The sequence below is a fragment of the Clupea harengus genome, chromosome 22 (assembly GCF_900700415.2).
Source record: "Clupea harengus chromosome 22, Ch_v2.0.2, whole genome shotgun sequence".
Taxonomy (NCBI): domain Eukaryota; kingdom Metazoa; phylum Chordata; class Actinopteri; order Clupeiformes; family Clupeidae; genus Clupea; species Clupea harengus.
Genome location: NC_045173.1, coordinates 7,147,208 through 7,175,121, shown reverse-complemented (window position 1 = coordinate 7,175,121; position 27,914 = coordinate 7,147,208). Strand labels below are relative to the sequence as shown.

At 42.2% G+C, this 27,914-nt stretch overlaps 3 protein-coding genes across 4 annotated transcripts; 2 read left to right on the top strand and 1 right to left on the bottom strand.

The window, feature by feature from the left end:
- On the top strand, positions 1-4,792 carry apela (apelin receptor early endogenous ligand). The gene is made up of 3 exons (XM_042703039.1): positions 1-406; positions 1,409-1,498; positions 2,587-4,792. Exons 1-2 carry the CDS (start codon positions 325-327, stop codon positions 1,495-1,497), a joined length of 171 nt encoding a protein of 56 aa, XP_042558973.1. The 5' UTR covers positions 1-324; the 3' UTR covers position 1,498; positions 2,587-4,792.
- Positions 4,793-4,837: 45 nt separating this feature from the next.
- Positions 4,838-14,975, bottom strand: tmem192 (transmembrane protein 192). The gene is made up of 7 exons (XM_012831293.3): positions 14,945-14,975; positions 14,775-14,833; positions 11,186-11,338; positions 10,636-10,897; positions 10,028-10,165; positions 6,279-6,390; positions 4,838-5,665 (listed from the first exon to the last, which is right to left on the bottom strand). Exons 2-7 carry the CDS (start codon positions 14,820-14,822, stop codon positions 5,542-5,544), a joined length of 837 nt encoding a protein of 278 aa, XP_012686747.1. The 5' UTR covers positions 14,823-14,833; positions 14,945-14,975; the 3' UTR covers positions 4,838-5,541.
- Positions 14,976-18,525: 3,550 nt separating this feature from the next.
- Positions 18,526-27,574, top strand: npy1r (neuropeptide Y receptor Y1). 2 transcript variants are annotated; one of them, XM_031560194.2, is made up of 3 exons: positions 18,526-18,644; positions 21,324-22,137; positions 24,633-27,574. In XM_031560194.2, exons 2-3 carry the CDS (start codon positions 21,403-21,405, stop codon positions 25,050-25,052), a joined length of 1,155 nt encoding a protein of 384 aa, XP_031416054.1. In that variant the 5' UTR covers positions 18,526-18,644; positions 21,324-21,402; the 3' UTR covers positions 25,053-27,574. The 2 variants fall into 2 exon arrangements, with proteins under 2 accessions (XP_031416054.1, XP_012686736.1); XM_012831282.2 differs by lacking the exon at positions 18,526-18,644 and having other exon boundaries at positions 21,035-22,137.
- The last annotated feature ends 340 nt before the right edge of the window (positions 27,575-27,914 follow it).

The following is a 27,914-nucleotide window of genomic DNA, read 5'->3' as shown; positions in this document are numbered from 1 at the left end:
GTCAGCTGGTAAAAAGAAAGAGAGGAGAGGATACAAGACCAAAGAAGTAGATAAGAAGAGGGACAAGGACCAAGCTGCAAACCAGGAAAGAGGGACAGAGTACTAATGCTGGTCATCTTTTTACTGAGCATTAACGTGGGAAGACACTGAACTCAAAACTTACAAAAAGGGGAGTTATCGAATTCAGTTAATTAATACAAGAGTAACTAATTCTGGAATTTACCCCTGTTGAAGAGACAAAAAACTCTGCCATCTGAGTTACCTTTCTCGTGGTAACAGCAACTGTGGGATTTACCGGGTGAACACCTGACCTTCGGCATCAAGATGAGGCTTTTCAACCCAATCCTTCTTCTTCTACTGCTACTGTCGATGTCGATGTTGCTGTCGGCGAGACCACAAAGAAAAGGTAAGCATCTTGAAAACCATGACTGATTCACAGTCCCCTAATTTATGTGACAGTTGTTAAGTGCAGTATACTCTTGCGAAATAGCCTAGTTGTATGTATAGAGTTATTTTTCTCGAAACCTACAGTTAGGCCCAGATTGTTTAATATTGTTAAATTCACGCCCAGACATATTTGCCTCGCGCTCCACTCGCTGTGGTAAAACACACTGCATTACCTTAATGCATTTTATGTGTTTATTGTGCCAGGCTAAATGCTTGTTGTGTAGCGTGACTAGAGTTCGAGGTCTGAACTACAAACTCGCGATAGGCAATATCTGGACAGCGCAGGTGACGGATGCGCCTCGATGCAACGCACAGAGTCGGCACCTATGGAGCTAAAAAGAGACCTTAAATTGTGTCCTTAGGCTTCAAAATCAAAATCTACATCTGAAACCATCGCCACCTTTACGGCTCCACCGGTAATCTCTGCCCCCGGGCTGACCGGCTGTGAGAACCTTTTGTTAGTCATGATGTTTAACACAATGGTAATGAAGGTTGCGCTACGGTCTACATTAGCATAATACTGCTCCAGCTACGGAGAGAAAGACCGAGAGAGGGAGAGAGAGCGCACGCACGGAGAGGTGGTCCCAGGAGCGGAATTTCAGAGCGGTGGCGGTCATAAAGTCATCCGATTTTATCGTTTCCTGTTGGTCACGGTAGCTCAAATCTTGCTCAGAGGGAGGAACAGTGCTAAATTGCCAGTTGCACAGGGAGTGGCTGAAAATTCGTTATCAGCACAAGACGTAATTGGTATATTGGAGGAGGCTATAGACTGCCTGTTACCTGTGGGAAGAGCGGTCCCACCCGGTTATGGTTCTTGAATTCCATCCTCACACACCCAGACAACCCATGTGGTCACCAGTAACCCCTAAGAAATAACGGTTGTTAAGCCTAAATCCTGTCCGTATTAAATGTCTTGTAGCTTTCCAGAATGTAACGCTTATTCATTCTGATCATTTTACAGTTACCCTGAATATGCGCAGAAAATTCCGACGACACCATTGTCCGCACAATCGGTGCCTACCACTGCATTCACGTGTGCCGTTCCCCTGAGGTAAGACACTGAAAGTTGCTTATAGTGTGTAACGCGATGCGTCATTTAACTCACTTATTGCTGCCGCTTTCTTTGAAAATCATCAACCCTTTTCTGCAACGTGTGTCAGTGTGGCGATACAAAGTACATTCTCCAGGAGTGCCTGTATCCAAAGACATTAGGCCTGATTTATAAATAAAAGTTTCAGTTCACTGAGCATCCAGCCTCAGATGCACACACACATACATACACACACACACACACACGCACACACACAATGTTGGGTAATTACACTCTGAGACTTTCTCTGCGGTAGTGAGTAAACATACTTGCACACACACACACTTCAAATTGCATTGGAGTGGTAAACTGAGTTACATTCCTAAAGCCCTTCTGCTAATAAGAAACAAACAAAACCCAGACACACAATGGCAGGAATGTCTTTGTTACTGTAGTGACACACATAGTATGGGTCCTTATTGCAGGACTTGAGGGGGGCTGGTATGCCTCCGTAGCTTTGTTAGAAGTTATTAAATTAATGATAAACAATCAGTTCCAACTAGTGTGTGAATGTGTGTTTCTTTAGATCTAATGTTTGTAAGTATATGGGCATCTGTGAAGGAGTCATTGGCTGTTTAAGGGGGCCTTTCCATGCAGTAGAGAGCAAAGATCAAGGTTACACGGCCATAAACCAGCAGCTGGGACCAGACACACACACACAAACTCCCTCAGTCCAGCTTTAAACAAAGACAAACATGTGAGTTATGAGGTGAAGCAGTGGTCACACATACACAGGAGGTGATGTGGGGGCAGAAGTCTAAGGCAATGTGAGGAAGAGGGACTAGTGGCAGTTTTAATGCCTAAGGTGTATGTGAGTGATTAGGGAGCCTGAGTGTGTGAGTGTGTGAAATAAATCACCGTAATTGTGACGGCAGCCCTGTGGAGCCGCTGCACTGTTGCCATACTCCCCCACTGAAGTCGTGGCCTTTAACCTCTGCTCTGACCCCACACACTGAGTTAGGGTCTGCCAACCTTAACTAGATGCACATTCAAACACACACACAAACACAGAATGGCTGTTACCACAACTTAATCTTTTTCTTTTCCAGGTGACACTTCTGGAAAAAAAAGAGACAATCTGTGGAAAGCGAACTTCTAGAAACAATGGAATATCGAGACCCACTGTCACACTCGGCTTCTAGGAAATCCTGTGCTGAGAGGAGATATGCCAAGAAGCTGCACTGCTGTGTGTCTGTCTCAGTCTCTCAAATGTCTGTTTCTACTGATAATGATCCTTTGCCACCATCTGTATCGAGCTGTACTCTCATATAAGTATACAGTGTTCTTAAGCTGTCATTACTCATAGCTGCTGTAAATACTTTTAAACATGAGAATGACATTTTGTAAAGTATTATTTGAAATGTGTTTATTTGTTAGTCCTGCACTTCAAATGTTTTATTAATGAATATTAAATAGTGTGTATACTGAAGTCTGAACTTTGTGAAAACGAAATGTTTCCTTCTTTAAGCTTCTCATAGTTCAAACATCAACAACATCTGTAAGCCGAATTTGTGTGGTAATCAAAGCCTTAGCATGTGATAGGATGTAGAGCACAGTATCAGCAGAGTAAAATAATGTGTTCGTTAGTGACTCCATGGGGGGTGGCACAGAGAGACTGTCAGTCATGTACTAGAACGTGTATTTGGGTCCGGCTGCTGCCTGTCCTGAGTCTTAGGCTCTGGAGGTGCTCTGAGTTCTCCATTGATGTCCTCTGCTGATTGCAGTGCTAAGGCTCACTGATGGCCTCTTGGAGCAGTAAACGGTGCTTAGACTTAGAAAAACTTGAATGATACACAAGAATTAGCTTTCAAACGTTTCTACGTTTCCCCACTTCCAACTCAGGAGAAAGTGTGGTAGTCTTACTGCAACCTCCTCAGAGAGTCATCCAGTCCAGGTCCATGTAAACCCTTAAACCATTCTTTTTTTTTTTTTATTATTTGATCATTTATAGCTAATTATTTTTGGACCATTTTGGGTCCAAAAAGAATTAGCTATAAATGATCAAATTGTGCTACATCATTGAAAAATGCATGTCTACAAATGGGGACCATGTGCACCAATAGAACAAGGTTATTGTGTCCATTGGCCAATAAAAAACGGATATGATTGAGACACATTAGCTCAATCTGTCATGATGAATCACTCACTTCACGTATAGCACAACACATTGTTCCTGCTGCTGCTTAGCTTGGCTTATTAGATAGCTAGCCTACTGGCGAGCATGGCGAAATATTTGAGTCAGTCCACATCAAGTCACGCTAAGATTGGTTTTATTGAGAACAGCAACAGGAGACCTAAATACGTCATGTGGCTTCAGGTGCTGGCAAGGGAAGCATGAAATCAGCCAGGCTATAGCGACATCTACAAAGCACCCAAATTATTATTGTGTTCTTCACTATAAATAAGTATGGTATATTTAGGTCGAAAAGTTTTAGAATACAAATAGTTCCAATGACACAAAGTACAAATGGCAGTAAGCATATGCTTAATCTGTGTTATGAGGGTGGTCCTTGGAACATTTTCTACCCTGTAATCAGTCCCTGGCCCCAAAAAGTTTAAGAACCCCCGCATTAAACTATTTGAAGGACTTAAAGAGAAACTTTTATTTTTCAACGCTATTTTCGATCTTTTTGGGTAACATTTTTGACTAGGAACAAAATCTATAAAAATTGGCCCAGTATTGAGTTAAAAACCGCAACAGGCTAAACAATGGAATCCTATGGAACAACATGCAAGCATCAAAGTGCTTGTTTTAGTCAACAGGCTCGTAAATATTATCATAAGGGTCTGACAACATGTAAAGGATCCCCATAGAGACATAACTGTGTCTGTTTACATCAACAACTGTAAAAAAAAAAAAATTTAAAAAAAAAATGTAGAAAATGACTTCGTACAGTCAGTGCTTTAACTCAAGCTTCTTACGGTCTCTGACGTTGCACCCCATTCATTACCCGTAGTCGACTGGCCTACCGTGTGTTGCTGGAGTGAGTTCTCAGAGTAGAGTGCACTTCGACAATCGAAGATAAAATAACATTTACGAGTCTGTCAGTGTTTACAACAAGCGGTTTACTTTGACGTGCATGCTTTCTCCATAGGCTTCCATTGCATAACCGTTTTGCAGTTGTCAGTTTAAGCGTTTCAACAAAATACTGGACCGATTATGATGGTTTCTGTCCCTAGTAAAAGTTTGGACCCAAAAGATCTAAAAAAAATAAATAAAATAGGACCCAGGTTGAAAAATCCTAAAGTTTCCCTTTAAATAATGAACACCAATGACACAAGTATGAAATAGACATTTCATAAAGACACCCCAAATGATCTTTATTCACATTAATTCACTCACAACATTATTTTAACCAGTCTTCAGTATCCAATGGAATACTTATATAAGACCAGTTTAACAGTGGTCAGAAACTGGAAGAAAACTACAATCAAGATTGCTCCCAAGGCTCTTGGGGTCTTCTCCACACACACACAGATAAATCTTACATACATGACAAACAACAGTCCATTATCGTAGAAACAAAATCGTATACTTTAGTAAAATAGAAAAATAAAAACAACATTAGACCCATACCACAATACCAATCTCTGACCAGAGAGGAGTAATGGAACTGATTTAGCTGATTGAACATGATTCCTTCCTGGCTCCAACCATTGTGTTGTTAGGGAGCAGTTGGCATAGTAATGCGAGAGTATCGTTAAGGAAAGGTTACTTGGGGTCATTTGCCACTAAAGACCCCTCTGATCAGTCAGCCATGGCTGCAGTGGCCTGACTCTCGCTCTCACTATCTCCCTCACTCTCAATACAAACACACACACCCGACACAAACACAATGTGCTTACTCAACTGACACACAAGCAGTTTTATTTCATGCAAACATTATGCGGGCGTGGATGCGCACTTTAATGACACACACGCACACGCACACGCACACGCACACGCACACGCACACACGGTCAGCTAAAAGCGGTGCAGTAGCAGGCAGTGGAGAGGCCTGGTGTCAGTCTCTGATCTGCTGAGCAGTGAGTGAGAGGATTCTCTTGCTCAGCAGAGTGTTGTGCTGCTTCAGGTACTCTATCAGATCCGCCTGCTTCTCTACCACCTCCTCAAGACTCGAACCATCCCTGTGTCACACACACGAAGAGTCAATAAAGATTAAGAAAAACTGTGATAAAACAGATAAAAACACACCCAGGGGCCTCAAGTGTGGTGGGTGGAAATGTGGTGTTTCTTTGAGGAAACTGACCCACTGGCTTCTGGTTACAGGGCCTTCGGTGAGACCCAAGGGCTTACAGTGTGTGCATGTGTGTGCGCCCTCTTTGCAGATGCTAATGGCAGAGCAAAGACGCCGAGATGGGCAGATAGAGGAGGGCAGATAGAGGTGGCTACAGAGACAGAGTCATGCAGATGTCAACCAGGAATGTCCGGGTAAGAATACGAGATGTCGAATCAGAATTACAGATATAATGACGTACAGGTATAAAGTATAATTTAATATGGAGATTTTAATAATATTAATGGGATGATGATTAAAATATCAGTTTGATCACATTCTCAATAATATTTAATAGATTCATATGTATGAGTTCTTGTGCTGCTGAATGTAGGCCACTGCTAGAAGCTTGTAGAAAGTATGTGTTTGTATACTGAAGCCCCTGTGTGTGTGTGTGTGTGTGTGTGTGTGTGTGTAAAGGTCCTGCAGCTGGACAGCTAGTGAGTGTGGTGAGTGTGTTTTACCTGAAGCCGGTCTCTGTGTGTGCAATGCTGCCACTGCTCAGGTAGTTGTGGAAGTGCTCCTCTTGATTGATGTCAGGACTAAGTTTCTCAGTGTTGAATCTCACCACCTTCACTACAACCGAAACACACACACAAAAATGTATTCAAGAAAAGAGAAAACAAAGAAACATTATAGACATAAGGAATGTCTCTCTCCCCCACGTAAGGACAAAGTCAAGACTATTAATGCTGGCAGTTAATGGTGTAACGTTTGAAGTAAGCATGCTAGGGCCTGATGCAAAACACTAATTTTGAATGACAGGATGACCCCCTCCTTCCTTCTGTCCTCAGAAGGTTGTAAAGGGCCACTCTCCTAATGTCTCCCCTCACACTGCCCACTCTTCCTCCGGAGACACACTCAAGTGTTCTTGTGGTGGCCAGGCCAGGCCAGAGGCACCCTGGGCTTTAGCAGTGTGGATGTGTGTGTTTAGTAGGTGTGGAAAACAGCACCGTAGCTGCAGCATCCTGCACATCTAGTGTTCTATTCTCACACCATCTCGACACACATTTTATCTTCAAGTCTTTATCTCTCATTCTCACAAGCATACACAAACACACACACTCCACTCGACTTCTGTTTTACACATTAATACAGCCCCCCCCCCCCCCTCCCTCCCTTTACTATTTAGCAAAACAAGACAGATCATATCCTTCACACACACCCTAACATTAGGCAAAAATAATATAATATTTTAGGTCAACAACAGGAGATGAGCAGTCCAATGAAACATATTGTGTGTGTGTATATATGTATACATCTACATATACACCAGAACATGTTTGACTGGTTGTAGATTAATTTGTTGTGTTTTCTTTAGAATGTTGCGTTATCCTGTTATTGAGGGTAATTTGGTAGATTTTTCACCACACCATGAGAAAGTGGAATGTTAGTGTCAGGGAGGTAGGAGGGCACAGAACAAGCCACCAAGCAGGTGAGATAAAGGGTTGGAGGGAGTTGTTTAAAGAGGATGTGCTACATTCCTCATATCTTTAAAAAACATTGGCACCTCACTCAGTCAATGACACCATAAACACAAAGTGATAATAACTCTAATCTCTATTTCTCCTCCTCTTCCTCTCTCTCGGTCTCTCGGCCTCTCTCTCACACACACACAGACACACACAAAGGCAAACAATTGATTATCATTGCTGTATTTTCAGTATAGTCTTGTAGAATCAGAATAGTTTGCTACCTGAACTTCATCCTGAAGTGGGTTGTAGTAATTGATCTTATGACTTGCACCCATTAGTGTGTCAACCAAACAGATGCTCCCACATCATCAATCACATAGATTCTTTAGTGGTTCCTGAAACATTCCAGAGAACATACCTATACCGGTTACAGTACTTCTTTTTCTACTAAAATGCCACCTCAAGTGTTTAGTCACCATACTTTCAGTCAGCAACCCATGTACACGTTTGAGTGCAATGCTGGTCCACGTACAATTGATCATGGCATCCGCTGCTCCAGAGGCTCAAGACTCATCCCCTTAACACACTACAGGATGGACTGATGGATCACTCTTCACAGTTAAAAATGAAATATAATGTAATACATCCCATTATCCAATTAAACACCATTGCAAGATGTTCTACAGCCTGACTGTATTATTTAGCTACATTTAATCCAGTAATGGTGAGCCGGTTGCAGATCAAGTAAAAAGGAATAAAGGCTGGGGGTCTAAGTCTTTGGTTTCCAAGACCTGGTGTCAGAAAGCAGCTCTACATGGGCTTACATCAAGGCATGCCAGACATTCCACTGGATGTTCTACAATCTTCTGCTCTACTCTAAAAGAGCGACAGAATCATGGTGATGTCTGGGCTATATCCCTCTCCTCTCTTACATCCCTTTGTTTTGCCCTCTCTCCCGTTTCAGTAACCCTATGCCCACTCATCCTCCACACCCTTCCCTCCCTCCCTCCCTCCCTCCCTCTCGTCTCTGCCCCCCCTCACCCCACAGCTGTGCTCACCTGCTAAGAAGCTCAAAGAACCCAGACTACTCCATCAATGACAGAGCAAACAAACACACACACACACACACACACATGCATACTTGTACTTACATATCCACATCTTAATACAGTGGAATGGAGATTGCATTTGTATGTGTGGGTGTGTGTGCGTATGCATTCAAACTCAACTGCAGTGGATTTTTCTTGCCTTGTTCAGGGGCAGGTCTCTGACAATGAGAATGATGCTTCATTCCAAATTAGTTCACAATGCATTTCTTCCTCTCTCTCTTTCTCTCTTTCTGTCCTTCTCTCTCCCTCCCTGTGTTTAACCCTTTGATGGGCACTAAAGCTCTTTGATGTGGAGGGGCAAAAGAGCTGAGGCATTCATGTTTAAATGAGTGCAGTACGCAGAGTAGAGGGAGAAATCACCTTCCCTCTTCAAAAGACACACACAATCTCAAAAGAACTTCAAAGAATTGTGAGCAGAGTGACAAGGGAACATATACTGTAAAGCATTGGGGATGAAGGACGATGGAGAGAATCAAGTCAATGGGCTGAAGAGTTCTCCATCTGCTGGGCACAGATCAGACTAATGTCCCAGTACAAAGGCTCCAAATCAGCAGGATCTGTTCTCAGGTCAGAGCTGCTTCTTGACAAACTTCACAGACTACTGCGATTCCCAATCCAAAACACACACAATAAGACATTCACATGGTGACACTATAATCACACTAGTCACACAGCTAGCAGAAACAAATCCACTCAGTTCATTTAAGTGGTCATTAGAGACCGCTTCCGAATGCTAGCTGTGCCTACACTCACAAATGCTCTAAAGATATCTCTTGCACTTTTCACGGGAAGGGATTCTGGTATACAAAAAAAACAACACACACACACACACACACACACACACACACACACACACACAAAGAGAGAGAGTTTAAAGGTGTATGCTAAGGGAGTATCTTGTCAAGCCTGACTAATCTGCTTAAGAATCCAAAGAGAGATATGAAGTGTGTGTGTGTGTGTGTGTGTGTGTGTTATAGAATCCCTTCTCATCAACAGGACAATGGCATGGCATTTGAGGGCGGAGTTATATGTTGAACTGTGTGTGTGTGTGTGTGTCTGGGTGGAGTTACCTCTTGAATTTGCCTTTGGCGAGGATGAGCCTAATGACCAATGAAAAACAAAAGCTGGCTTGTGCTTGACTTAAAGGATCAGTGCATGCCAAAGGAGGGAAGGGAAACAGTGGTGGTGTATGTGAGAATGATAGACAGACAAACTTTGGGTCTCCATTCAAATGTAAAGCTAACTGTCTGGGTACAGTAATAAACAAATCGCCTTTGTAGACAACCTCTAGAAGGAGGTTTTGCACAAAACCAACATTTAAATGAGAAGGTTGTGTAGTTCCCATAAGTAAATTAACTGCCCTTGATGTTTTTTTTTATTGAATAATGATATATGAAACACACACACTTATATCTACCATGTATAATTTAATAATATATAATAATTCGTAAAAAAGATGGTCCAGTGTACTCTATGCTAAAGGAGATAAGAAAGGAAAGGAAGCATTGAAGCACCTTTCCTTCAGCGTTTGGAGAATTAAATTAGCCCTCATCATAGCTGCCACTTAGATATAGCAGCTAAAGTGTTTGTGTGTGCATGTACTACCTGTGAGAGAAAGGGAGAGAGAGAGTATATATGTGTGTGTGTGTGTGTGTGTGTGTGTGTGTGTGTGTGTGTATGTGTGTGTACCTATATAAGCCATCAGAAAGGTGACTGACAGCAACAGCTCCAGACTCAGAATTCCCAGCAGCAGATACACAGACAGCTGCTTCTCGACCCCATCCAGCACTGTGGTCAGCGCCAGCAGCAGCAACAGAAACACGTTTCCTACACATACACACAGAGAGAAAGAAGATAAGACACAGACAGAGTGTTTGAGGGTCAGTCTTTTGTTAATGGTAACTTCCACTAAAATGTATTTGTAGGATTGTTGGCTATGGCACTCCTTATTCTAACCAGAAATATTCAGATGCCTGAAACCAGTTAACCATTTTCACTGAAAGTCTACCTCACTCAATGCTATACATGTTACTTAGTCACAACCTGATCAAGCTATGCTGTTATGTAGTAGGATATCGCCCTCTAGGGACCACAATGAGAACTGTCAAAGACCGGGCCCAAACTCTATGTGATCCTTGTCCACAGGCAGCAGATGTACATTACACAAAATCAATTGAACAATTTCCTTCGAGGGAAAGAGGCCCAAAAGTGGGCTTGTTTACTTGTGTCTGTGTGGGTCATGTTCATGAGTGCTGTTGGATACAAAACATTTAAGATTATGTGTGCCCGTGTCTTACCTAAGGACTGTATGAGCAGTGGCAGGAGAGCAATGGCACGTGTCTGTCGGTAGAAGAGCAGGTAGCCCCTGCGTCTGGCCGCTGTGTTGTGGTGCTCCACATAGCATTGGTGTATGTACGATACCATCCATAACGCCACTTTACTAAGCAGCACCACCTTCTTGCTGTCCACGCCCTGCAGCAAAGATGCACACTCTGCACGATGTCCCTCTAGCAGTCCACACAACACACACACCACCAGGGACAAACACACAAAGGCTACCTGTGGAGGCCAAACAAACACACAACCACAGATAAGAAGATTTAAGGGCAGGAGCAGGGGGCTCACACGGTCCTATGGCACTATGAGGGGAAACTGTATACACTTATTAGAAATTAGCAACCATGACAATAACGGGAACTAATTTGGAACCAATTCCACTGTGGGATGAAAAAACGCGAGAAACAGTTAAGGGAAATTGCAAGAAGTCTTGCACCATTGTTGGTGTGAGTTGCCTGGTATGCATTAACAAAGAGAGTAAGGGCATCACTGATTGCCTGAATGTCTCACATGTAAGAAAAGCAGTAATCCAGCTGTCCAGGAAGTAGGTAACTTCAGAAATTCCCTCTTGATGGCTGACTCGAGAGTATCCTGAGAGATCAAAGGTCCCTCAATCAGTGGGTCGTCCTCCACACTTTGAGAGATGTCTGTAGAGGAGTTATTCTTCATGCGCAAGCCAAAACAAAGACACATACAGACGTCAAGAAACGCATGGAATGTTTTTACTGTTCAAAGACATAAAGGCTGAAAACATAGAAAACTGAACATTGTCATGTTACCCAAACCAAAAGATTCAATAGTGAGTTCAGGTTTCAAAACAATATTTAACAGCTCTGACTGACAGGATATCCATCACAACCTTGCAAATTATGGCACATTCAGCCTCTTTATATGTCTAAGCCATCAAATGGGTCATGTATGTGTGGTCTGTATAGCAGCTAAGGCAATGGGTCTGTATAGCAGCTAAGGCAATGCTATGAAGGTATTAGGCAGTCCCTCCCTCCTTTACATGAATTTGTGAAAACGCAAGATTGCAAAAACCTTGGGGGGACTGATTACTGTAGCAAAGCAACTGTGCACCTTGAATTTATAGTTGTATTTACACGTGTGTGACAGTACATTACATTTTCACAGAGAAAAACGTGTAGATTTTTGACAGTATAGCCTATGTCTACCCCCCAGAGCGCATTTATTATTTTCAGTTTTACCTTCCATCATTCAGACTTGCCTTATCTGACACTTTAAAACTCATTTTGCAGTGAATATTTTTAGTCAATTAGTCCTGTATGAAGTTAAATGCTCTATTTTATGAAAACCATAAACGAGTCTGACTTCTGAATATTTTAAATACTGGTAATGTGTTAGTGTTTTGCCAACAGAAAGCAGACAAAATAAATCAAACAGCGACTGCTTATTACTATAGCTTTACGAAACAAGACAAATAACATTTGTACATATTCTCATTGCTTTTTATTTTCCAGTGACATTACTTGTCATTGTCCCTTTGTATAGAAGTTCTATGCAAAAGTTCACATCAAGTTTTGCTGGACAACCTTGAATCCTCCACACCATGACCATTCCAGCAGAAATACTCAGAAAGCAGGAGTGAAATAAACTATTTTAATCCTCGATGGAATTTTACATGTTGCAAGATAACATTTCAGTAGAAAGGTTTAAAGGGTCTTTGGCGTACGCCCCGTCAGGAGTCAGGAAAAAAGTCAGGATAGTTCCCTGTGTGCTAGTTTGAGCCCTTGGGCTATTTACTTAAGATCACTTTCCTCCTGGACACAGACACTGTCAAAATCATTGCACTCAGTACAATAGGGCCTGTATCTGGAAACACTTTGTGTGAAAATGTTCTCCCTATGTGTATGTATATATGTTTCCCTATGTATATGTGATTTATGTATGTATGTCGGTGAGGTGTATAAGTGTATAAGCTACTGGATGACCTAAATTTCCCTCGGGATTAATAAAGTATCCATCTATCTATCTATCTATCTATCTATCTACTTTATGCCTACTCCATACAGTAGAATGCATTTGGACTGTTCTGGAGAGTATTTTGATTCAAAAATGTACGTTTGTATGTGCAGATATATAAAGTATACGGCAAACAGAGTGGAGATTTCTGTGAAATAGCAGTCTTCTCTTCTCCTAAAGACATGGCTTGGCTTTGACTTTGTGTTGATGTGTGATGGGCCGGGGTGTTAACAGGCCCTCTGCATATAAATGGTTTACGGCCATTAGCCCTACCATTGATACCTTCTGATACTACAATGACAGGGTCCTAATTGTTAGATGGCCGTATTTCATCATATGAATGGATTGATTAAGAACTTTTATGCTTATAGCATACCCAAGATCGTAGAGGCCCTTTACACGGAGCCTGGATTGCCTGAATCCGGAAAGAAATGTTGTCGGATCGGCCTCTCGTTTACACGAGCCCGGCGGATTGGGTCACTGAATCCGCAACCTTTTGAATCAGGTCTCCAGAGTGGGTAGATTCAAACCCGCCAGCGGATCCGTGTTCGTGTAGACGCCCGATCCGCACACTTTCTAACCCGATGACTTAATTGCCCCACGTGAAGCCCGCTGAGTCACTTCATAACAGCAACAACATAAACTAAATCGATTTTGTTAAGAAGCTGGTTAGGAAAGGGTTGACATTAACAAGCCACACTTTAATCTATCACTGTTTAATCTATTTGCATCAGACCATTGTTCAAAACCGTTTTTTAAAAGTGTCAGCAATAGCCTATAGAGGCAAATCTGACATGATTTTTTTTTAAATTATAGACGGAAGTTTCAAAACGGTAACTTAACTGAAACGAGGGCGGGGAGGTGCGCGATTCTAACTAAGCCTGTTTGAATGCTGTGGTAACAGTGATTTCAGGTGGTAGAGAAGTCGTTCAGCAATCGGAAGATTGCTAGTTGGATCTCGACTTCTGTCACTTTATGCACATGTTCCATAGCGTCTTTACAGCAGATTCAACCACTCCGCTCCGCTCCGCTCCAGCGTTTCCGTGTGAAGGCAGATTTTTCTTAACAGGGCTCTGCGTGAACGCGATAAAAAAAAGGTACCGGATCCAAAAATGTTTCCGGATTCAGGCAATCCAGGCTCCGTGTAAACGTAGCCTTAGAGAATTACCTCAAGTGCCCAAAACAGTGTCAGTGTGGTTCAGTATGTTTTTGCACGTATTCCAGCAGAAGATTTAGAGAAAAATACAAATGACATGCATATATGACTTCAATATAACTGTCCCTAAACATCTGGTTGCAAAGTTTATTTGTTTGAATTATGCACAGTTTAAACTTGCCTAGATTTTCAAAAAGATCACAGCATATCAGAACCACAGAAGTGCCTGAATCTAGCCCCAGACAAAAGAGTTTGGCAGGGAATTCCCCAGAATGCACGGAACCATAACAAGCCATAAGACACACAGCCTCAAGTACAGCATTTATATGAGGAGTAAAAAAGCCCCCGAGAAGGACCCAACCTAGTTATTAGTTAGAAGTTATTGGTAAACGTCCATTGATTACTTTTGGTATTTAGTTATGCCTTTAGAGGGGACTGAGAACAGACTGGGAAAGCTAGAATGGTTACATCTGGTGTAAAACTGGATACCTGCTAACATTCTAGAAATTGAAGAACATTTCAGGTTACGGGGGGGTCGTTTGGAAAAGGCGCTAGGATTTGTGCACCTGCAATGAAGTATTTGAAAAAAGCGAATCTGTTGTGTTTGTGGGGGAGAAAATAATTGTCTCTCTGTGACTCCTTTACGGATACAAATGTGTTACTATTTTCTACAACGAAGCTACAAATTCCACTGTCACAGGTGCTCAGTTGTTTTGCTACAATAATACCTTCATACAATGCGGCCGCCGCTACTGCAAGACAGATCTATTCTGTTCTGTAACAATCTTCATATTGTCTTTTCAGTGGTTTAAGTTCTTACTGCTCCTGCATTCGATCAAGGAATAGTCTTAATGGTCACATGAGAATGTCAGATGACTGAGAAGGCTTGATAAGAAAAGACGTGACTGTCTATGCTGTAGCAGGTTAGCCATAGTGAAGAAACAATAACTTTATACCCACAACTTGATGTGTGCCTCCTTTGTAATCCATAGCTCCTTTCAAATGCATGGACTTGCAAACTGAAGGACAAAGGTCAAACAAAAGAATAATAACGTTTGTCAAAGACCATAATCGTACTGATGGCTCTCTTTACAAGACAGTTTAACTACAACAACATCTCGGAGTACCACCTCAAAGGGTCCGGGTTGTCCACTCTTCTAAGTCAAATGTTCCTAGCCCAGCTGTATTTATACCTACGATAAATAAATAAATTAGCTATCAAATTACCAAAAACATTAAAACAGCCTACATTTTCAACATAATTATTAAATGTGTAAAAGCTCATCGTACGGCTAAAATGTAGTTTTATGGGCCATTCTACAGAATTGGTTCAAATTCAGAGTTGGAAACAACTTGAAAAAAGTTTGATATGCCTACATTGTATAATATCTAAGGTACACATTTCTAGTAGCCTAATCGTACAGTTCATTTTTAGTAGCCTAATCGTACACTCATATTACATTTTTTGACGGTTTTGGAATATTTTTCTCCTCCCAAAATGTGTCACTACCAAAATACAGTAGGCTAATGCTGGACTATATTATAAGAAGGGCAATAATAATGAAGATTTTCTTAACATCTATGAAATAATGATGAATTTTGAAATTCAATAATGAAATGTTGTGCTACTTTATTAAAAGTTTTTGACAGGTGAAGGACATTTATCATTTTAACACATTTTTCAATTAAATGCAAAGGCTTCATCATATTCCATAGTCCAATATTTCTTCATACAGAGCATAACGATGATCATACTGATTTCACAGTTTCTGAGGGATAAATAAGACTAACTAATTAGATTAAATAGGCTATACATTGCACCAAACACTATCATAACATTTGAGTTGATTACTCAAATCCTACAATTTTTACGCATTCAAACCGGCTTGGGTTACTCCATTACTTAAGAAAGTTTCACTTAACCTGTCTGATGTGAAGAATTACAGGCCTGTCCCCTTCTCCCTTTTTTATCAAAGATTCTTGAAAAGATTGTGAGTATCTCATTACCACACAGAGTAATTTACTGGACCCTAATTGGCCTAGTTTTAAGTGTGGTCATTCTACAGACAAGAGCTTCCACCCTGTCAACAGTTCTTGTATTACTATACTGTTCACCAGTGTTTGACTCGGTAAATCACAAAAGTCTCATGTCTACACTGTCTGATGTGGCCATTTTGGAGCATGTGGGCATCTTATCTCACAGGATGATCATTTCATATGTGTTGGCAGGGACAAGTGTCCAAATTCCACCACCTCTCCACTGGTGTACCTCAGGTCTTGGTCCTTGGAATCCTTCTTTTCTTTACACGACCTTGTTAGGGCGAGATTATCCACTCCTTATTGGTTCTCTTACCATTGATATGTAGATGACCCCCTAACTGTACTTGTCCTTCATCCCAGATAACTCCAAATTGTGGCTTGAATCTCAGCATGATATCTCAGATGATAGTTCAGTTTGGATGAATGATCGTTACCTTCATCTTAATCTTTGGCTGAGATCCTGGCATTCCCAGCCAATCTGGCTATCCTACATAATATTAGCATCCAACTTGGCTCAACATCATTGACCCCAACTAAAGCTGCAAGAAACTTGGGTGTCATGATTGATGACTGGATTAGTTTCTCTGAGCATGTGGCTTACGTCTCGAGGTCATGAATGGTATTCTAGCAGGCCTTCCTGCATGGGTGGTGAGAGCCATTGCTGGTTATCCAGAATATGGAGGTGCACCTGGTCTTTGATTAGCCAAAGAGGACACATGTACTGCTGATTACCCTTTATTGCCTTCTGGTTGCTGCTAAAGCTAAATTCTAATATCTGCCTCTTGCCACAGGCACTGGATTGGCACCTACCTGTTTTTATTCTATCATTCAGATGCAGTAAAAGATCTCAATCAAGACTTTATTTCACTTGTGGGTCCTTAGTGGTGGAATGAAATACCTATTTCTGTCCATTCTAACAAAAACCTTAACATTTTCAAGAATCATTTAAAGACCTTTTCATGGTGCATCGTTTATGCTAGTTTACTTTTTATATGCCACTAGAAATACAGCATATACAATATTCTCTCAGTCTCTCTGCTTAAGTTTTTCAATTTTGCTTTGGCATGTTGGTGATCTACAATATGTCTTATGTCTTTCCTGTATAACTCCAGAAGTTAATCATATAACTTAACATTATTAATATGTTTTAAGAAATCAATAATACTAATTAGAAAGCGGTGGCAAAAACAGTACTAATCTGAGCCTGACTAAACCTGCTCAAAACCTTTTATTAATGACAGCTACAATGTAGTCTAGTTGCAGATAATCCTTCCACTTGTATTTTTATTTCAATGTACTTTTACACTCAGAAATGACAAACCTGTGTCTACCATCTGCAGTAATGTTACGTGCTCACTTAAACATTACAGATGTTTTACTGACATTGAGTTTATACTAGATTACTGTTGATTTGCTTAACCGTATTCAGAAATTTAGTTTATGTTCACAAAATAATGGACATTACATATTTTGTCACTACTGAAACAATTGTGTCATAACCTCGCACATGTTTCAGTTGAGACTGTTTTGGTAGTGACCATTTCAGATCATGTTGAGCCGACCTAAAAAGATTCCTGTTAACACGTGGTGAACACAGTTCTGAACATTGAAACACACATGACAACAATTTTTTTTTTTTTGCGAGACAGCAGTTTGCACCAATTTGGTAGAATGGCCCATATACACCACGGCAAGTCTGAGTAAAATGTTACAATTTTGTTGTGTGTGTGGTGGCACATAGGGCCTTGCAGGGACGAGAAGATGCTTGCTGACATTTGAAATGGTGAGTTGGCTGTAACCTATGAAACCCTTTAGGTTAAAATAGACCAAGTGAACACAATGAATTGACAGTAAATCAAGACTTATTTGGCTGGACTAGAGATAAGGTTTGTTAACATTAAAGAAATCCCTCCAAACTGTTGCCATACCTTCTTCTCTTTTCATAATTTTGTATTAACTTTATACTCTGACACTAATGGGGATTCATCTGGGTCTATTTCAGTTAGCCAAAGAGTGGTAAAAATTACAGTGCACAGTCTATTTGAAGACAGGCTAGTCTACTGAAAATATTGTTGGCGGTCTGCTGGCTTTTTACTCATCGATTTTCAGGAGGTCTGCTTGTGAGTTACAAATAAACGTCCCACAGTTTTGCACTCGCTTTCAAAATAATTTTCTTTACTCATTTATACTACTTTGTCATTTTTACCAACACCTAATATTTGTATAGATGTTACCAGTGCGTAATGAAAGTCTTTAATTGAGCAAGTCATGTTTCATCTTGAGAGCCTTCTAGTACCGTGAACTTCACTACATTTTATATTATTTTCTTAATATCCACACCCAGTTATACTAAAGATGATGGTGGTCCGAGAGCGGACAAGAAGCTTGCTATCTGGAGTGTTACCAGTAAGTGGCGCTGTGGACTCAATAAAAATGGCAACGGTTAATACATTAGTGCAGCTGATTATCTATGATTTGTAGAGGAAGTGAGCGACCTTAATTGCGAAGCGCAAAAGTTCCTGGTAGGCTATTATTTTCCGACTCCTGCAACCATCACGACTTTCTGCTGCGAGATCGTCAGGGTGAGAATAACGCCATATAACAAGAGTGACGAGGACTCAGTTTAGCTGTAGATGCTCTCTTCACCCCCCCCCCCCTCTCTCTCTCTCTCTGTGTATGTTTGCGTGCGCGCGCGCGCTCGTGTGTGCAGTGTGGTTGGAACATGCACAACGCCTGTCCTGGTGTCTATGCATTTGTTCCGGGGAGATGACTGCGCCGCTGTGCGTAAAGGTAAGTCTGAAGTGATCTCTCTTTGTCACATGAAGCGGTGGTGTGCGTTTTTTCTCGTTTTCTCTCTATCTATTATAATCTTTCTGGCTATTGTCAAAGTAGTGTAGCTCCATCCAGCTTGCTCCCTTTATGTCTGGTAGTGTTAAACCAGTAAGCGCAAAGAATGTGCACTCTTTCTGTCAGGATGGTTTGGGATACATAGACTGTCTTCATTTAAACCGAGGAAACATCTCGCCTGTGTGTAGTAAATCGAAAGATAGACATTTCAGTTTAAAACTGTGGTGAATGTCCAGTTAGGAATAAACCAACGAAAAGGATGGTGGAGAAAAGGAAGTGTTCTGTACTTTGACCTGTTTACCAGTGGACATGGAGAATGAATGAGAACATTTCGCTCTAAACTTTTACGACTCAACCAGAGGTTGAGTTCAGACATAAGTGTGATAAAGTGGTGAATTTCACGCTCAGATGGAATCAGGAACCGTGGAGACGCGCGTCTTATGAGTTGCGCGTAACCGAGTGAAAATATTATGAACTTGGCTACAAATCACCACTTCAGTGTTTCATCATACAGTATACCAAATGCATCCGAGGTGACATACCAAACACGACCATTTTTAACCAGTTTTTAGACCTTGCATGTATGTTATGTTTACCATGTTCTAAATTACAAAATGTTTGTTTGCGCTCGTATATAATGTCTTCATACACTGTATGCGATTCACTAGTGCAGCTCCACTGGGACTGTATAAGCAGCTTTAAATATGCTTCAAAAAAGTCATGACCTGTTTAATGCTGAATGTTAGCCCAGAACCTGCTGTGCTCTCTCTCTCTCACACTTGTATCATACTGATGCAAAATGAAAATGTGAGTAAGGTAGCGGACACTATAGAGACCCCGAAACGAGACGTTTAAACAATAAGAAACCGTTTGACTTTTATTCCGACAGACTTCCTAAATGAATCACACCGCACAATTAGTCTTTATGCCTAGATGTTTCCCAGCGCTGTGTTTCAAACGGCACAATGACAATGACGGCACAAACTCATCAACAGTCCCTGTTTCAGCATGTCAAGCCTAATCTGAGCTCTTGTTTTTTAGTAGCTGGAGCAATTGAACATGCAGTTTCGTCTCTACCACTATGACTGCAGTGATATAATAATATATATTTTTTTTAACGAGTCCTGTCCCCCTTTCCTTATCATCGAACACTCAATTCCGTTGACTTTTTGGACATGGTTCATAGCTTTGAACCACTTTCCCTCATCCCTTTCCCATCCCAGCTCCTATCTGAAACTTAACAAGGTGCATATCTCCTTGGCGCGCTAATGCCTATTTTTCCACTGGAGGAGTCATAAACCACCCACAAGCTACAGAAAGAGGCGCAGAAGAGAAAGTGAACACTCCCAATGACTGGCCTAATATCACTGATGATGATTATGGCTAATTAATAAACCACAGCAAACATAGTCTGCATTTCCATCTGTCTCTGTGGTCATTGACTGTTATCATATCTCTCTCGCTCTCTCTCTCTCTGTGTGTGTGTGTGTGTGTGTGTGTGTGTGTGTGTGTGTGTGTGTGTGTGTGTGTGTGTTTAGCTCATGGCAGGCAAAGTCTCTGAAGCATCAAAGAATTATGTAGCCAGTCAGTCCCCTAACAGCATGACTGAGCTGAGAGGAACTGGGTGTGTGGGGGTGTGCATATGTGTGTAGGGATTCAAGCTAGATAGCACAGTCAGTCTGTAATTATCCGCCAGGAGAGGGATGTCATTCATTCTGAGCATTATGTCATGAAAAATAATCTTCTTGTTTCATTGGCTCCAGAGTGGACTATGTTTGTCGCAATGTTGCTAATGTGGTCTTTATTCCAAAGACCACAACAAGGTTGGTGACACACCTGATGCCAGTGACACTCAATTCTCTGTATGGGACTCATGGAAAGTAGTGACTCCAGTATTAATATTGAATGTTTTTGTATGATGTGGCATGACATAGGATGTAACCAAATTAGGCTCTCTCTCTATTTGTGTCTTATCTGTGTGGCGTCTGTAGAATGATTTGCTGCAAAATTAGACGTGTTAAAGAATCTGTGTGGTTTAAGAGGAATGCAAAAGACTGCAGTACTGTGAAGCATGGTGAGGAACTCTCAGTTTAAGTGCATTGTGCTGTGATAAAAAATGCTGAGCTCTGATGACACAGCTTCCTAAGCCCACTAGAAAAGGCTTTTGAAAGCTATCACAGGGATTGCTTTGTGTGCATATGTGTATTACATGGGAGAGAGAGCACAAGAGCATCTCTAAAATGCACAAGATTGTGTGTGTGTGTGTGTGTGTGTGTGTGTGTGTGTGTGTGTGTGTGTGTGTGTGTGTGTGTGTGTGTGTGTGTGTGTGTGTGTGTGTGTGTGTGTGTGTGTGTGTGTGTGTGCGTGCGTGTGTGTGTTTATGTTTGTTCCTCTGTAGTTTTAGGGCATCTGCCACTCATTCACCTACTCATGCATAATGATGTCATTAGTGATAGTGAACTAATTATGACCGTGGTAGCACTGTCAGAAGGAAGGTTTAGTCATCAGTAAGAGACACTCTATCCTTCTAGAACTGCCTGTGATCTGTGCTGCGTGTTTGTCTCCTCCGCAGTGTCATTTCCATGTTGGTGAGGTCTGATATGTGCATTTTTATTTTGACAGTTTGCCGTGCTGAGATTGCGAGGTGAAAGATCATGACGTGACCCCATCCACAAGCTGCATTACCCAGTCAGCTACCAGCATGGCATACCCTATTCTCCTCCCTCCTCTCCCACCCCCTCCCCGCAACTGCTCCACAGCCTTAGAGGAGCGCAACTGCTCCTTTGCTAACCTGTCAGCAAGCGCAGCTTATGGCAGTGATGAGTGTGACAGCAGCAAGACCCTGTTTGTCATCATGGCAATAGCCTACAGTGCCGTGGCTTTGCTGGGTGTGGTGGGCAACCTGGCTCTTATCCTTGCCATCATCCGACAGCGAGAGATGCACAATGTTACCAACATTTTGATTGCGAACCTGTCACTGTCAGACTTGTTGATGGCGCTGGTGTGCCTGCCCTTTACCTTTGTCTACACCTTCATGGACCACTGGGTGTTCGGTGTGATTCTGTGCAAGCTCAATGGACTGGTGCAGTGTTGCTCGGTGACCGTCTCCATCTTCTCACTGGTTCTCATCGCCATGGAGAGGCATCAGTTGATCCTGCATCCCCGCGGCTGGAGACCCACGACACGCCATGCCTGCTTTGGCATCGCTGCCATCTGGACCCTGGGATTGGCAACAGCCGCCCCCTTCCTGCTGTTCTCCATGGTAACGGACACCCCACTGACTCAGCTGCCACCGGAGATGAGTGAACAGTTCCGTGGGAAGGTGGTGTGTGTGGAGGCCTGGCCTTCCAGAAGCTTCAAACTGTCTTACACCACTTCCATGCTTTTCCTCCAGTACATCACACCACTCCTGTTCATTTTTGTCTGCTACTACAAGGTAACTACGGAACTACACATTCACACATGGAAACACAAACGGCCTCTCTCGTTCACTCTCGTTTATACAGTCACACACACACGCACGCACACACACACACACGCACGCACATGTGCACGCACATGACCTTTACAACAAGATGGAAGGGCATTAAAAAGTGTAAATATTTAGAATAGAAAGCCAACAGAGAGGAACAAAGAACTAAAGTATGATGACAAGAGAGAGTGCAAAAGGAAGGAAGAGGAGAAACAATGCTATTATTGGTCAACCTAAGCTAGAGTAGCAGTTCAGACCAGGGAGATACTGTACATTCCTCCATTTGTTTCCTTTGAAACCCATATGAAACCAAATATCTGTTATGAGCTGACTTTTTGTTCCCGTAAGCACGTAGACACACAGATACGCAGCCCTGAACCTGAGGATAAACACGGCTATATCTCTTATCCTTTATACAGGAATGAAAAAACTTTTCCATTCTGTTACTTCAAGAGAACAGTGAGAGCCAAACATGTCTCTCTCTCCCTCTCTCTCTCTCTCTCTCTCTCTCTCACACACACACACACACACACACACACACACACACACAAACTGCACTATGGCTGCCAATTATAAAAGCAAAAGACAGTAGTGGGAGAGGGGAAACAGACAGACAGTGGGGGAGATAAGAGGGAGCTGTCTATTCTGTTTACCTCTTCTTAACACAGGGGATAATAATGATAATGGTGGAATGTACCAGAAAACAACCTAAGCAAGACACAGCCACAACTCTCACTCCCTCTGTAGCTCACCCACTCACTTATTCACTTACTCAAATAGTAGTGGTACATGTTATTAAGGTAGGAGCTTTGGCTTAGGCTGTTTTATTTAGTTTTACAAGGTTAAGTCAGGTGCAACTCGTGGAGGGAATCATGCTCAACACACACTTACACACACTCCAGACAAACAAACACACACACACGCACACACACACACACACACACACACACACACACACACACACACACACACACACACACACACACACTTCATGGTGGTGTAGCATTGTAACCACAGATGACCAGCAGCTAGGATGAGCTGTCACATACATTTAGCATTGACCAAGCGCCACACACACAAAACACAGAACAAGATGCTGTAATGACACAGAAAACCAATCCCAACCCAAATCAGCAGTGACAGAGAGACCCTGATAGAGGATGAAAACATCTCTAAGCCCTTGGATAATCAACCTTCAAATCCATTAGAGGGGAGTCGCCCTTCCTACTTCACCTCCTTGGAACAAACGGACAGGGCACAATAGAGTCCAGTGAAATCAGATAAACCATACCGTATAATGGGTCCACAGTGCTGTTTCTATGACTGCAAAGCGCTCTGAATTTTAATGTTTCAAGTAAGTGGAAGAGAAACAATTATTTTACAGATGACCAGTTACGGGTTTACCAAGGGTATTCACACACACTCACACAAATTCACATTCTGAATTTGCCCTGCTGGAAATGGATATGTAAAGGAGTTGGTTTGTAGGGGTGTTAAAGAGGTAGTGAATATATATGTGTGTGTGTGTGTGTGTGTCTCTCTCTTTTGGGAGTGAAGCTTGGGCTATAGGGACATTTTCCAGGTCATCAGAATGTTGTTGAACACCAACATCATCCAACAAGAGTAGTAAAAGAGTCAAGAGCAGCAGCGGAGTGTGTCTGTGTGGGGCTTGGAACTGCTGGGTGCGGACTTGTTAACTCTTAAAAACAAGATGGATGAATATTCATCTATTTAAATACTCATAACATGAATATTCATGCTCACAGCAGGAGTCAACGCACTGGGACTACCAGGAGAGGATATACAGCTTGTCAATCAATTTGTGTGACAGGCACACCAGAGACAAGATCTCCCTTCTCACTGTGCTACGGCACATTCAGGACTATTAATACATCCGCGACATCATAGTCACTTACAGGCACACACAGACTTACACTCACTCACTCACACACACAGACTACTACACACACACACACATGTGCGCATACACACTGACATTAAGTTGACATTCAATGGTCAGTCTGACTCCCAAGAGGAGATTGGCTTTCTCTAAAAGTGGGTGTAGACTGAGAGATTTTCCTCTCTTTCCACCATCTGACCATAGACCGTATCCGACTCCATATCTGGAAGGGAGAGCGATGGAGAAGGAGAGATGAGTGAAAGAAATTGAGCGAGGGAGGGGGAGGAAAAGGCTGTATGGTTGGGTCCTTTGTACATGCTGTTATGGAAGAATACACACACACACATCGGCACACTTAATCATTCAAATAAAGATGGCGAGTTATTTCTGATGTGGGCCCTCCTGGCGATGCTCCTTGTATTAGTTCAGTTCAGAAAAAGACACAGACACTGCATCTGTCTGTATTATGTGTCTCAGGTAAACAAGATGTCCTGGACATGCCTCTCCACATGATAGATTTGTTTTACATGTGTGTGTGTGTGTGTGTCCACACCTGCAGATCTACGCACGTCTACGACGGCGGCGCAACATGATGGAGCGCATCCGCGAGAGCCGGCAGCGCAACAGCGAGATGCGGCGCATCAACATCATGCTCTTCAGCATCGTGGTGGCCTTCGCCGTCTGCTGGCTGCCACTCAACGTCTTCAACGCCATCATCGACTGGCACCACGAGGTGGTCATGAACTGCACGCACGACCCGCTCTTCTCCCTCTGCCACCTGCTGGCCATGGCCTCGGCCGGGGTCAACCCCGTCTTCTACGGCTTCCTCAACCGCAACTTCCAGAAGGACCTCCGCGGCTTCTCTCTGTGTCGGCTGAGCCGGGGCCAGCCCCAGGAGGAGTACGACACGGTGGCCATGTCCACCATGCACACCGAGGTCTCCCGCACCTCCCTCAAACTCGGCAGCCTTGACATCTGAGGCCAGACAGACTACGCTTTTTAAACTTTTTGGGTGACCGTTTGTGTGTGTACAGGTAGGCGTGTGTGTACTTTTGTTGCGAGAGTTGCAGCACTTCAGAAAGATTAACTTAGTAAACTCCACATCAGACTTTGACCTCGGAATGACTCATAATTACGTGGTCTGATTGGAGGTGCGAGACACTTCATGTGAGGAGAGGGGAGAGAGGGCTCAAGACATCAGTGAAAGTGCTAGCATTCAGATCTAGGGGGCGATATAGATATGGAACAACAGCATGGACGTGAGAGTTGTTGATAGATTGAGTCAGTCAGAAGCATCCTCACTCTGACTCTGTGTCAGGAACATGAGGTTTGTCAGGAACACATCAGCGCATACATTGATTGAAGGCGAATTTCTCCTGTTAATTGCCACCAGCGGGAGTGAGTGCCATTGATGACTTCTGCTGTGCGATTCATGTCACTCATCCTGTCTTTGCCTGTCTGCTTGCATGAGTGTGTGTGAGTATGAGTGTGTGTGTGTGTGTGTGAGAGAGAGATGAGTGTGAGACGTGGTGGTGAATATGTTACTGTCAACACTTATTCTGTGTTCCCTTGACTTAATTTGTTTTGACACTGAAAAGAAAAAAATGAGGGGTAGTGGAGAGGAGGCCAGGAATGTCTCCCTTCCGCCGTCTCATGGAAAACAACAGTGCTCTTTTACTTACCAGCTTGCTGAATGTCAAATTGAAGATATTAAGATTGTTTTGTATGTTGTGTGTTAGCAGTGTTTTTATTCTGAAATAGAACCAAATTGTTTAGCTCTCACTTAAACCACTTAAAGGTTTCTGTGATTACCTCAACACAAGCATTACAGAAAACGGTGTAACTGCATACATAAACTGTATAACCACATCCAGGTGTAAGTATAGGGTAATATATGAGTTTTAATGTCGATCTTCTGGAGATGTTATGCATTACTTGCCAAGACATAACAGACAGAAACTATAATGTAGCTTTAAAAAGAAGTGAATGTGTGTGCTTTCCCCCATGAAGACTGTTTGACTTGAAAAAAATGCTTTTCATGATGCAGCTTCTGATGTTTGGACTCTGCAAGCATTATAATCATATTGAAATGGTTGTAAACAAGTATTTAAGCATCTGGGTTATAGAAACATGCAGCTCTACGATGATCATAGCTTAGTTTCTCTGTACAGTGTGGTCACGTGCTGTTCACCTAGCCAAAAAAATACTGAAGCTTGCAAATGTATGTGTTATTATTCATATATATATATATATACAATAGTTTGAGTTTTCAAATGTCAGAAGAACACCGTAGAGGAAAATGTCACTGTGCATTAACCAGTTCTTTAAGAAGCTGTGCTTGCAAATGACCCAGGATCTGATCCGGGCTTGAAGTGTTTTTGTGTGTGTGTGTGTGTGTGTGTGTGTGTGTGTGTGTGTGTATGTGTGTGTGTGTGTGTGTCTGTGTGAGTAATGTTGTAGGATCCTGAGTCAACGGAGGTCATTTCTTTGATATGAAACAGTACATAACAGAGCGGCTCTTTTGAAGCGGCCGGCATCAGAGTTGGAGTCTAGGTGGGCAGTTCCATGTGAAGAGGCCCAATCCCCTGTTTAAGGCAGAAAGCAAAGGCTATCATTTACTGTTTGGACAGACTAGACTGATCTTGGATGTGATGTGCTGGTGGTGCTACCCACAATCTTCTCACAACCCATTGACACAGAGAGGTGGGGTTGGCAGGAGCACACAACACAGATTGTGCCTTTGAGAAGTAGTCAAGATTGTTTTGTAAAACTGGACTGTGCTCGTTTTTTTACACACTTAGCAAGATCATTTCAGATATTTGTATCTACAGTAGTTGGGCTTATTCGTGAAAAAAAATGTATATAGATCTAGTGAAAAGGTACATCATTTTTACATTCCACCAAAGATTGCATATGCTTCTCATTTTCGTTCTTTTTGTCCCTCTTACCGCTGATGTTTCATTTCTGCGTTTCTTTTTGATGACTTGCTTTGTGCTGTTTTGTTTTATTAGCTTTTGTCATGCTGGGCTGTGTGCTGTTTTGAATGATCCACAAATTTGTGTTTGTACTGACTGCTTTTTTTCATGTTCCTCAAAAAGCCGCTGGACATGCTAAAGACCACAGACAGGAGACATATCAAAACACATGTAATAATAACTGACAGCACGCACACACACACACGCACACACACACACAGCCGATCTCCATACTTGGCGCAAACAATTCTAATCAAATGTCTTATTTTACCATCAGGGAGAGGGACTATGGGGTAGGTATCTATTTACAAAGTCTTTTCTCTCTTTGAAGACATACATAGTCAATTAGATCAGAAATTGAATGGTGGTCTGTTTACATTGTATCTTGGTCAGTATTTTCTATTAAAATATTTGCTTGTGATTTTTTTAAAATATTTCTTTAGTATACTTGTCTATGTGCCAATTACACTGGTCCTGACACTGTAGACTTTACACTTGATGTCCAATAAAATGATTTGTCACAATATGCCCTGATCTAGGTTGGTCCTGCAAAAGCACTTGGGCAGAACAAACACATGCTCATAAAACAGCTGCTTCAATGCAGTCTCTTCTCCTGTCACCAGTCTTTTGATCACATGACCTTTTACTACAGGATGACTTCTGCCCTCTTTACTCACTGTTCTTTAAATGTCACACAGACACACACAAACACACACACACACACAGACACAGACAGACACACACACACACACACAGAGACACACACACATACACATAGACACGCACACAGACACACACATACACACACACACGAACACACAGTCATACACATACACACACACACACACATACACCGACACACACAC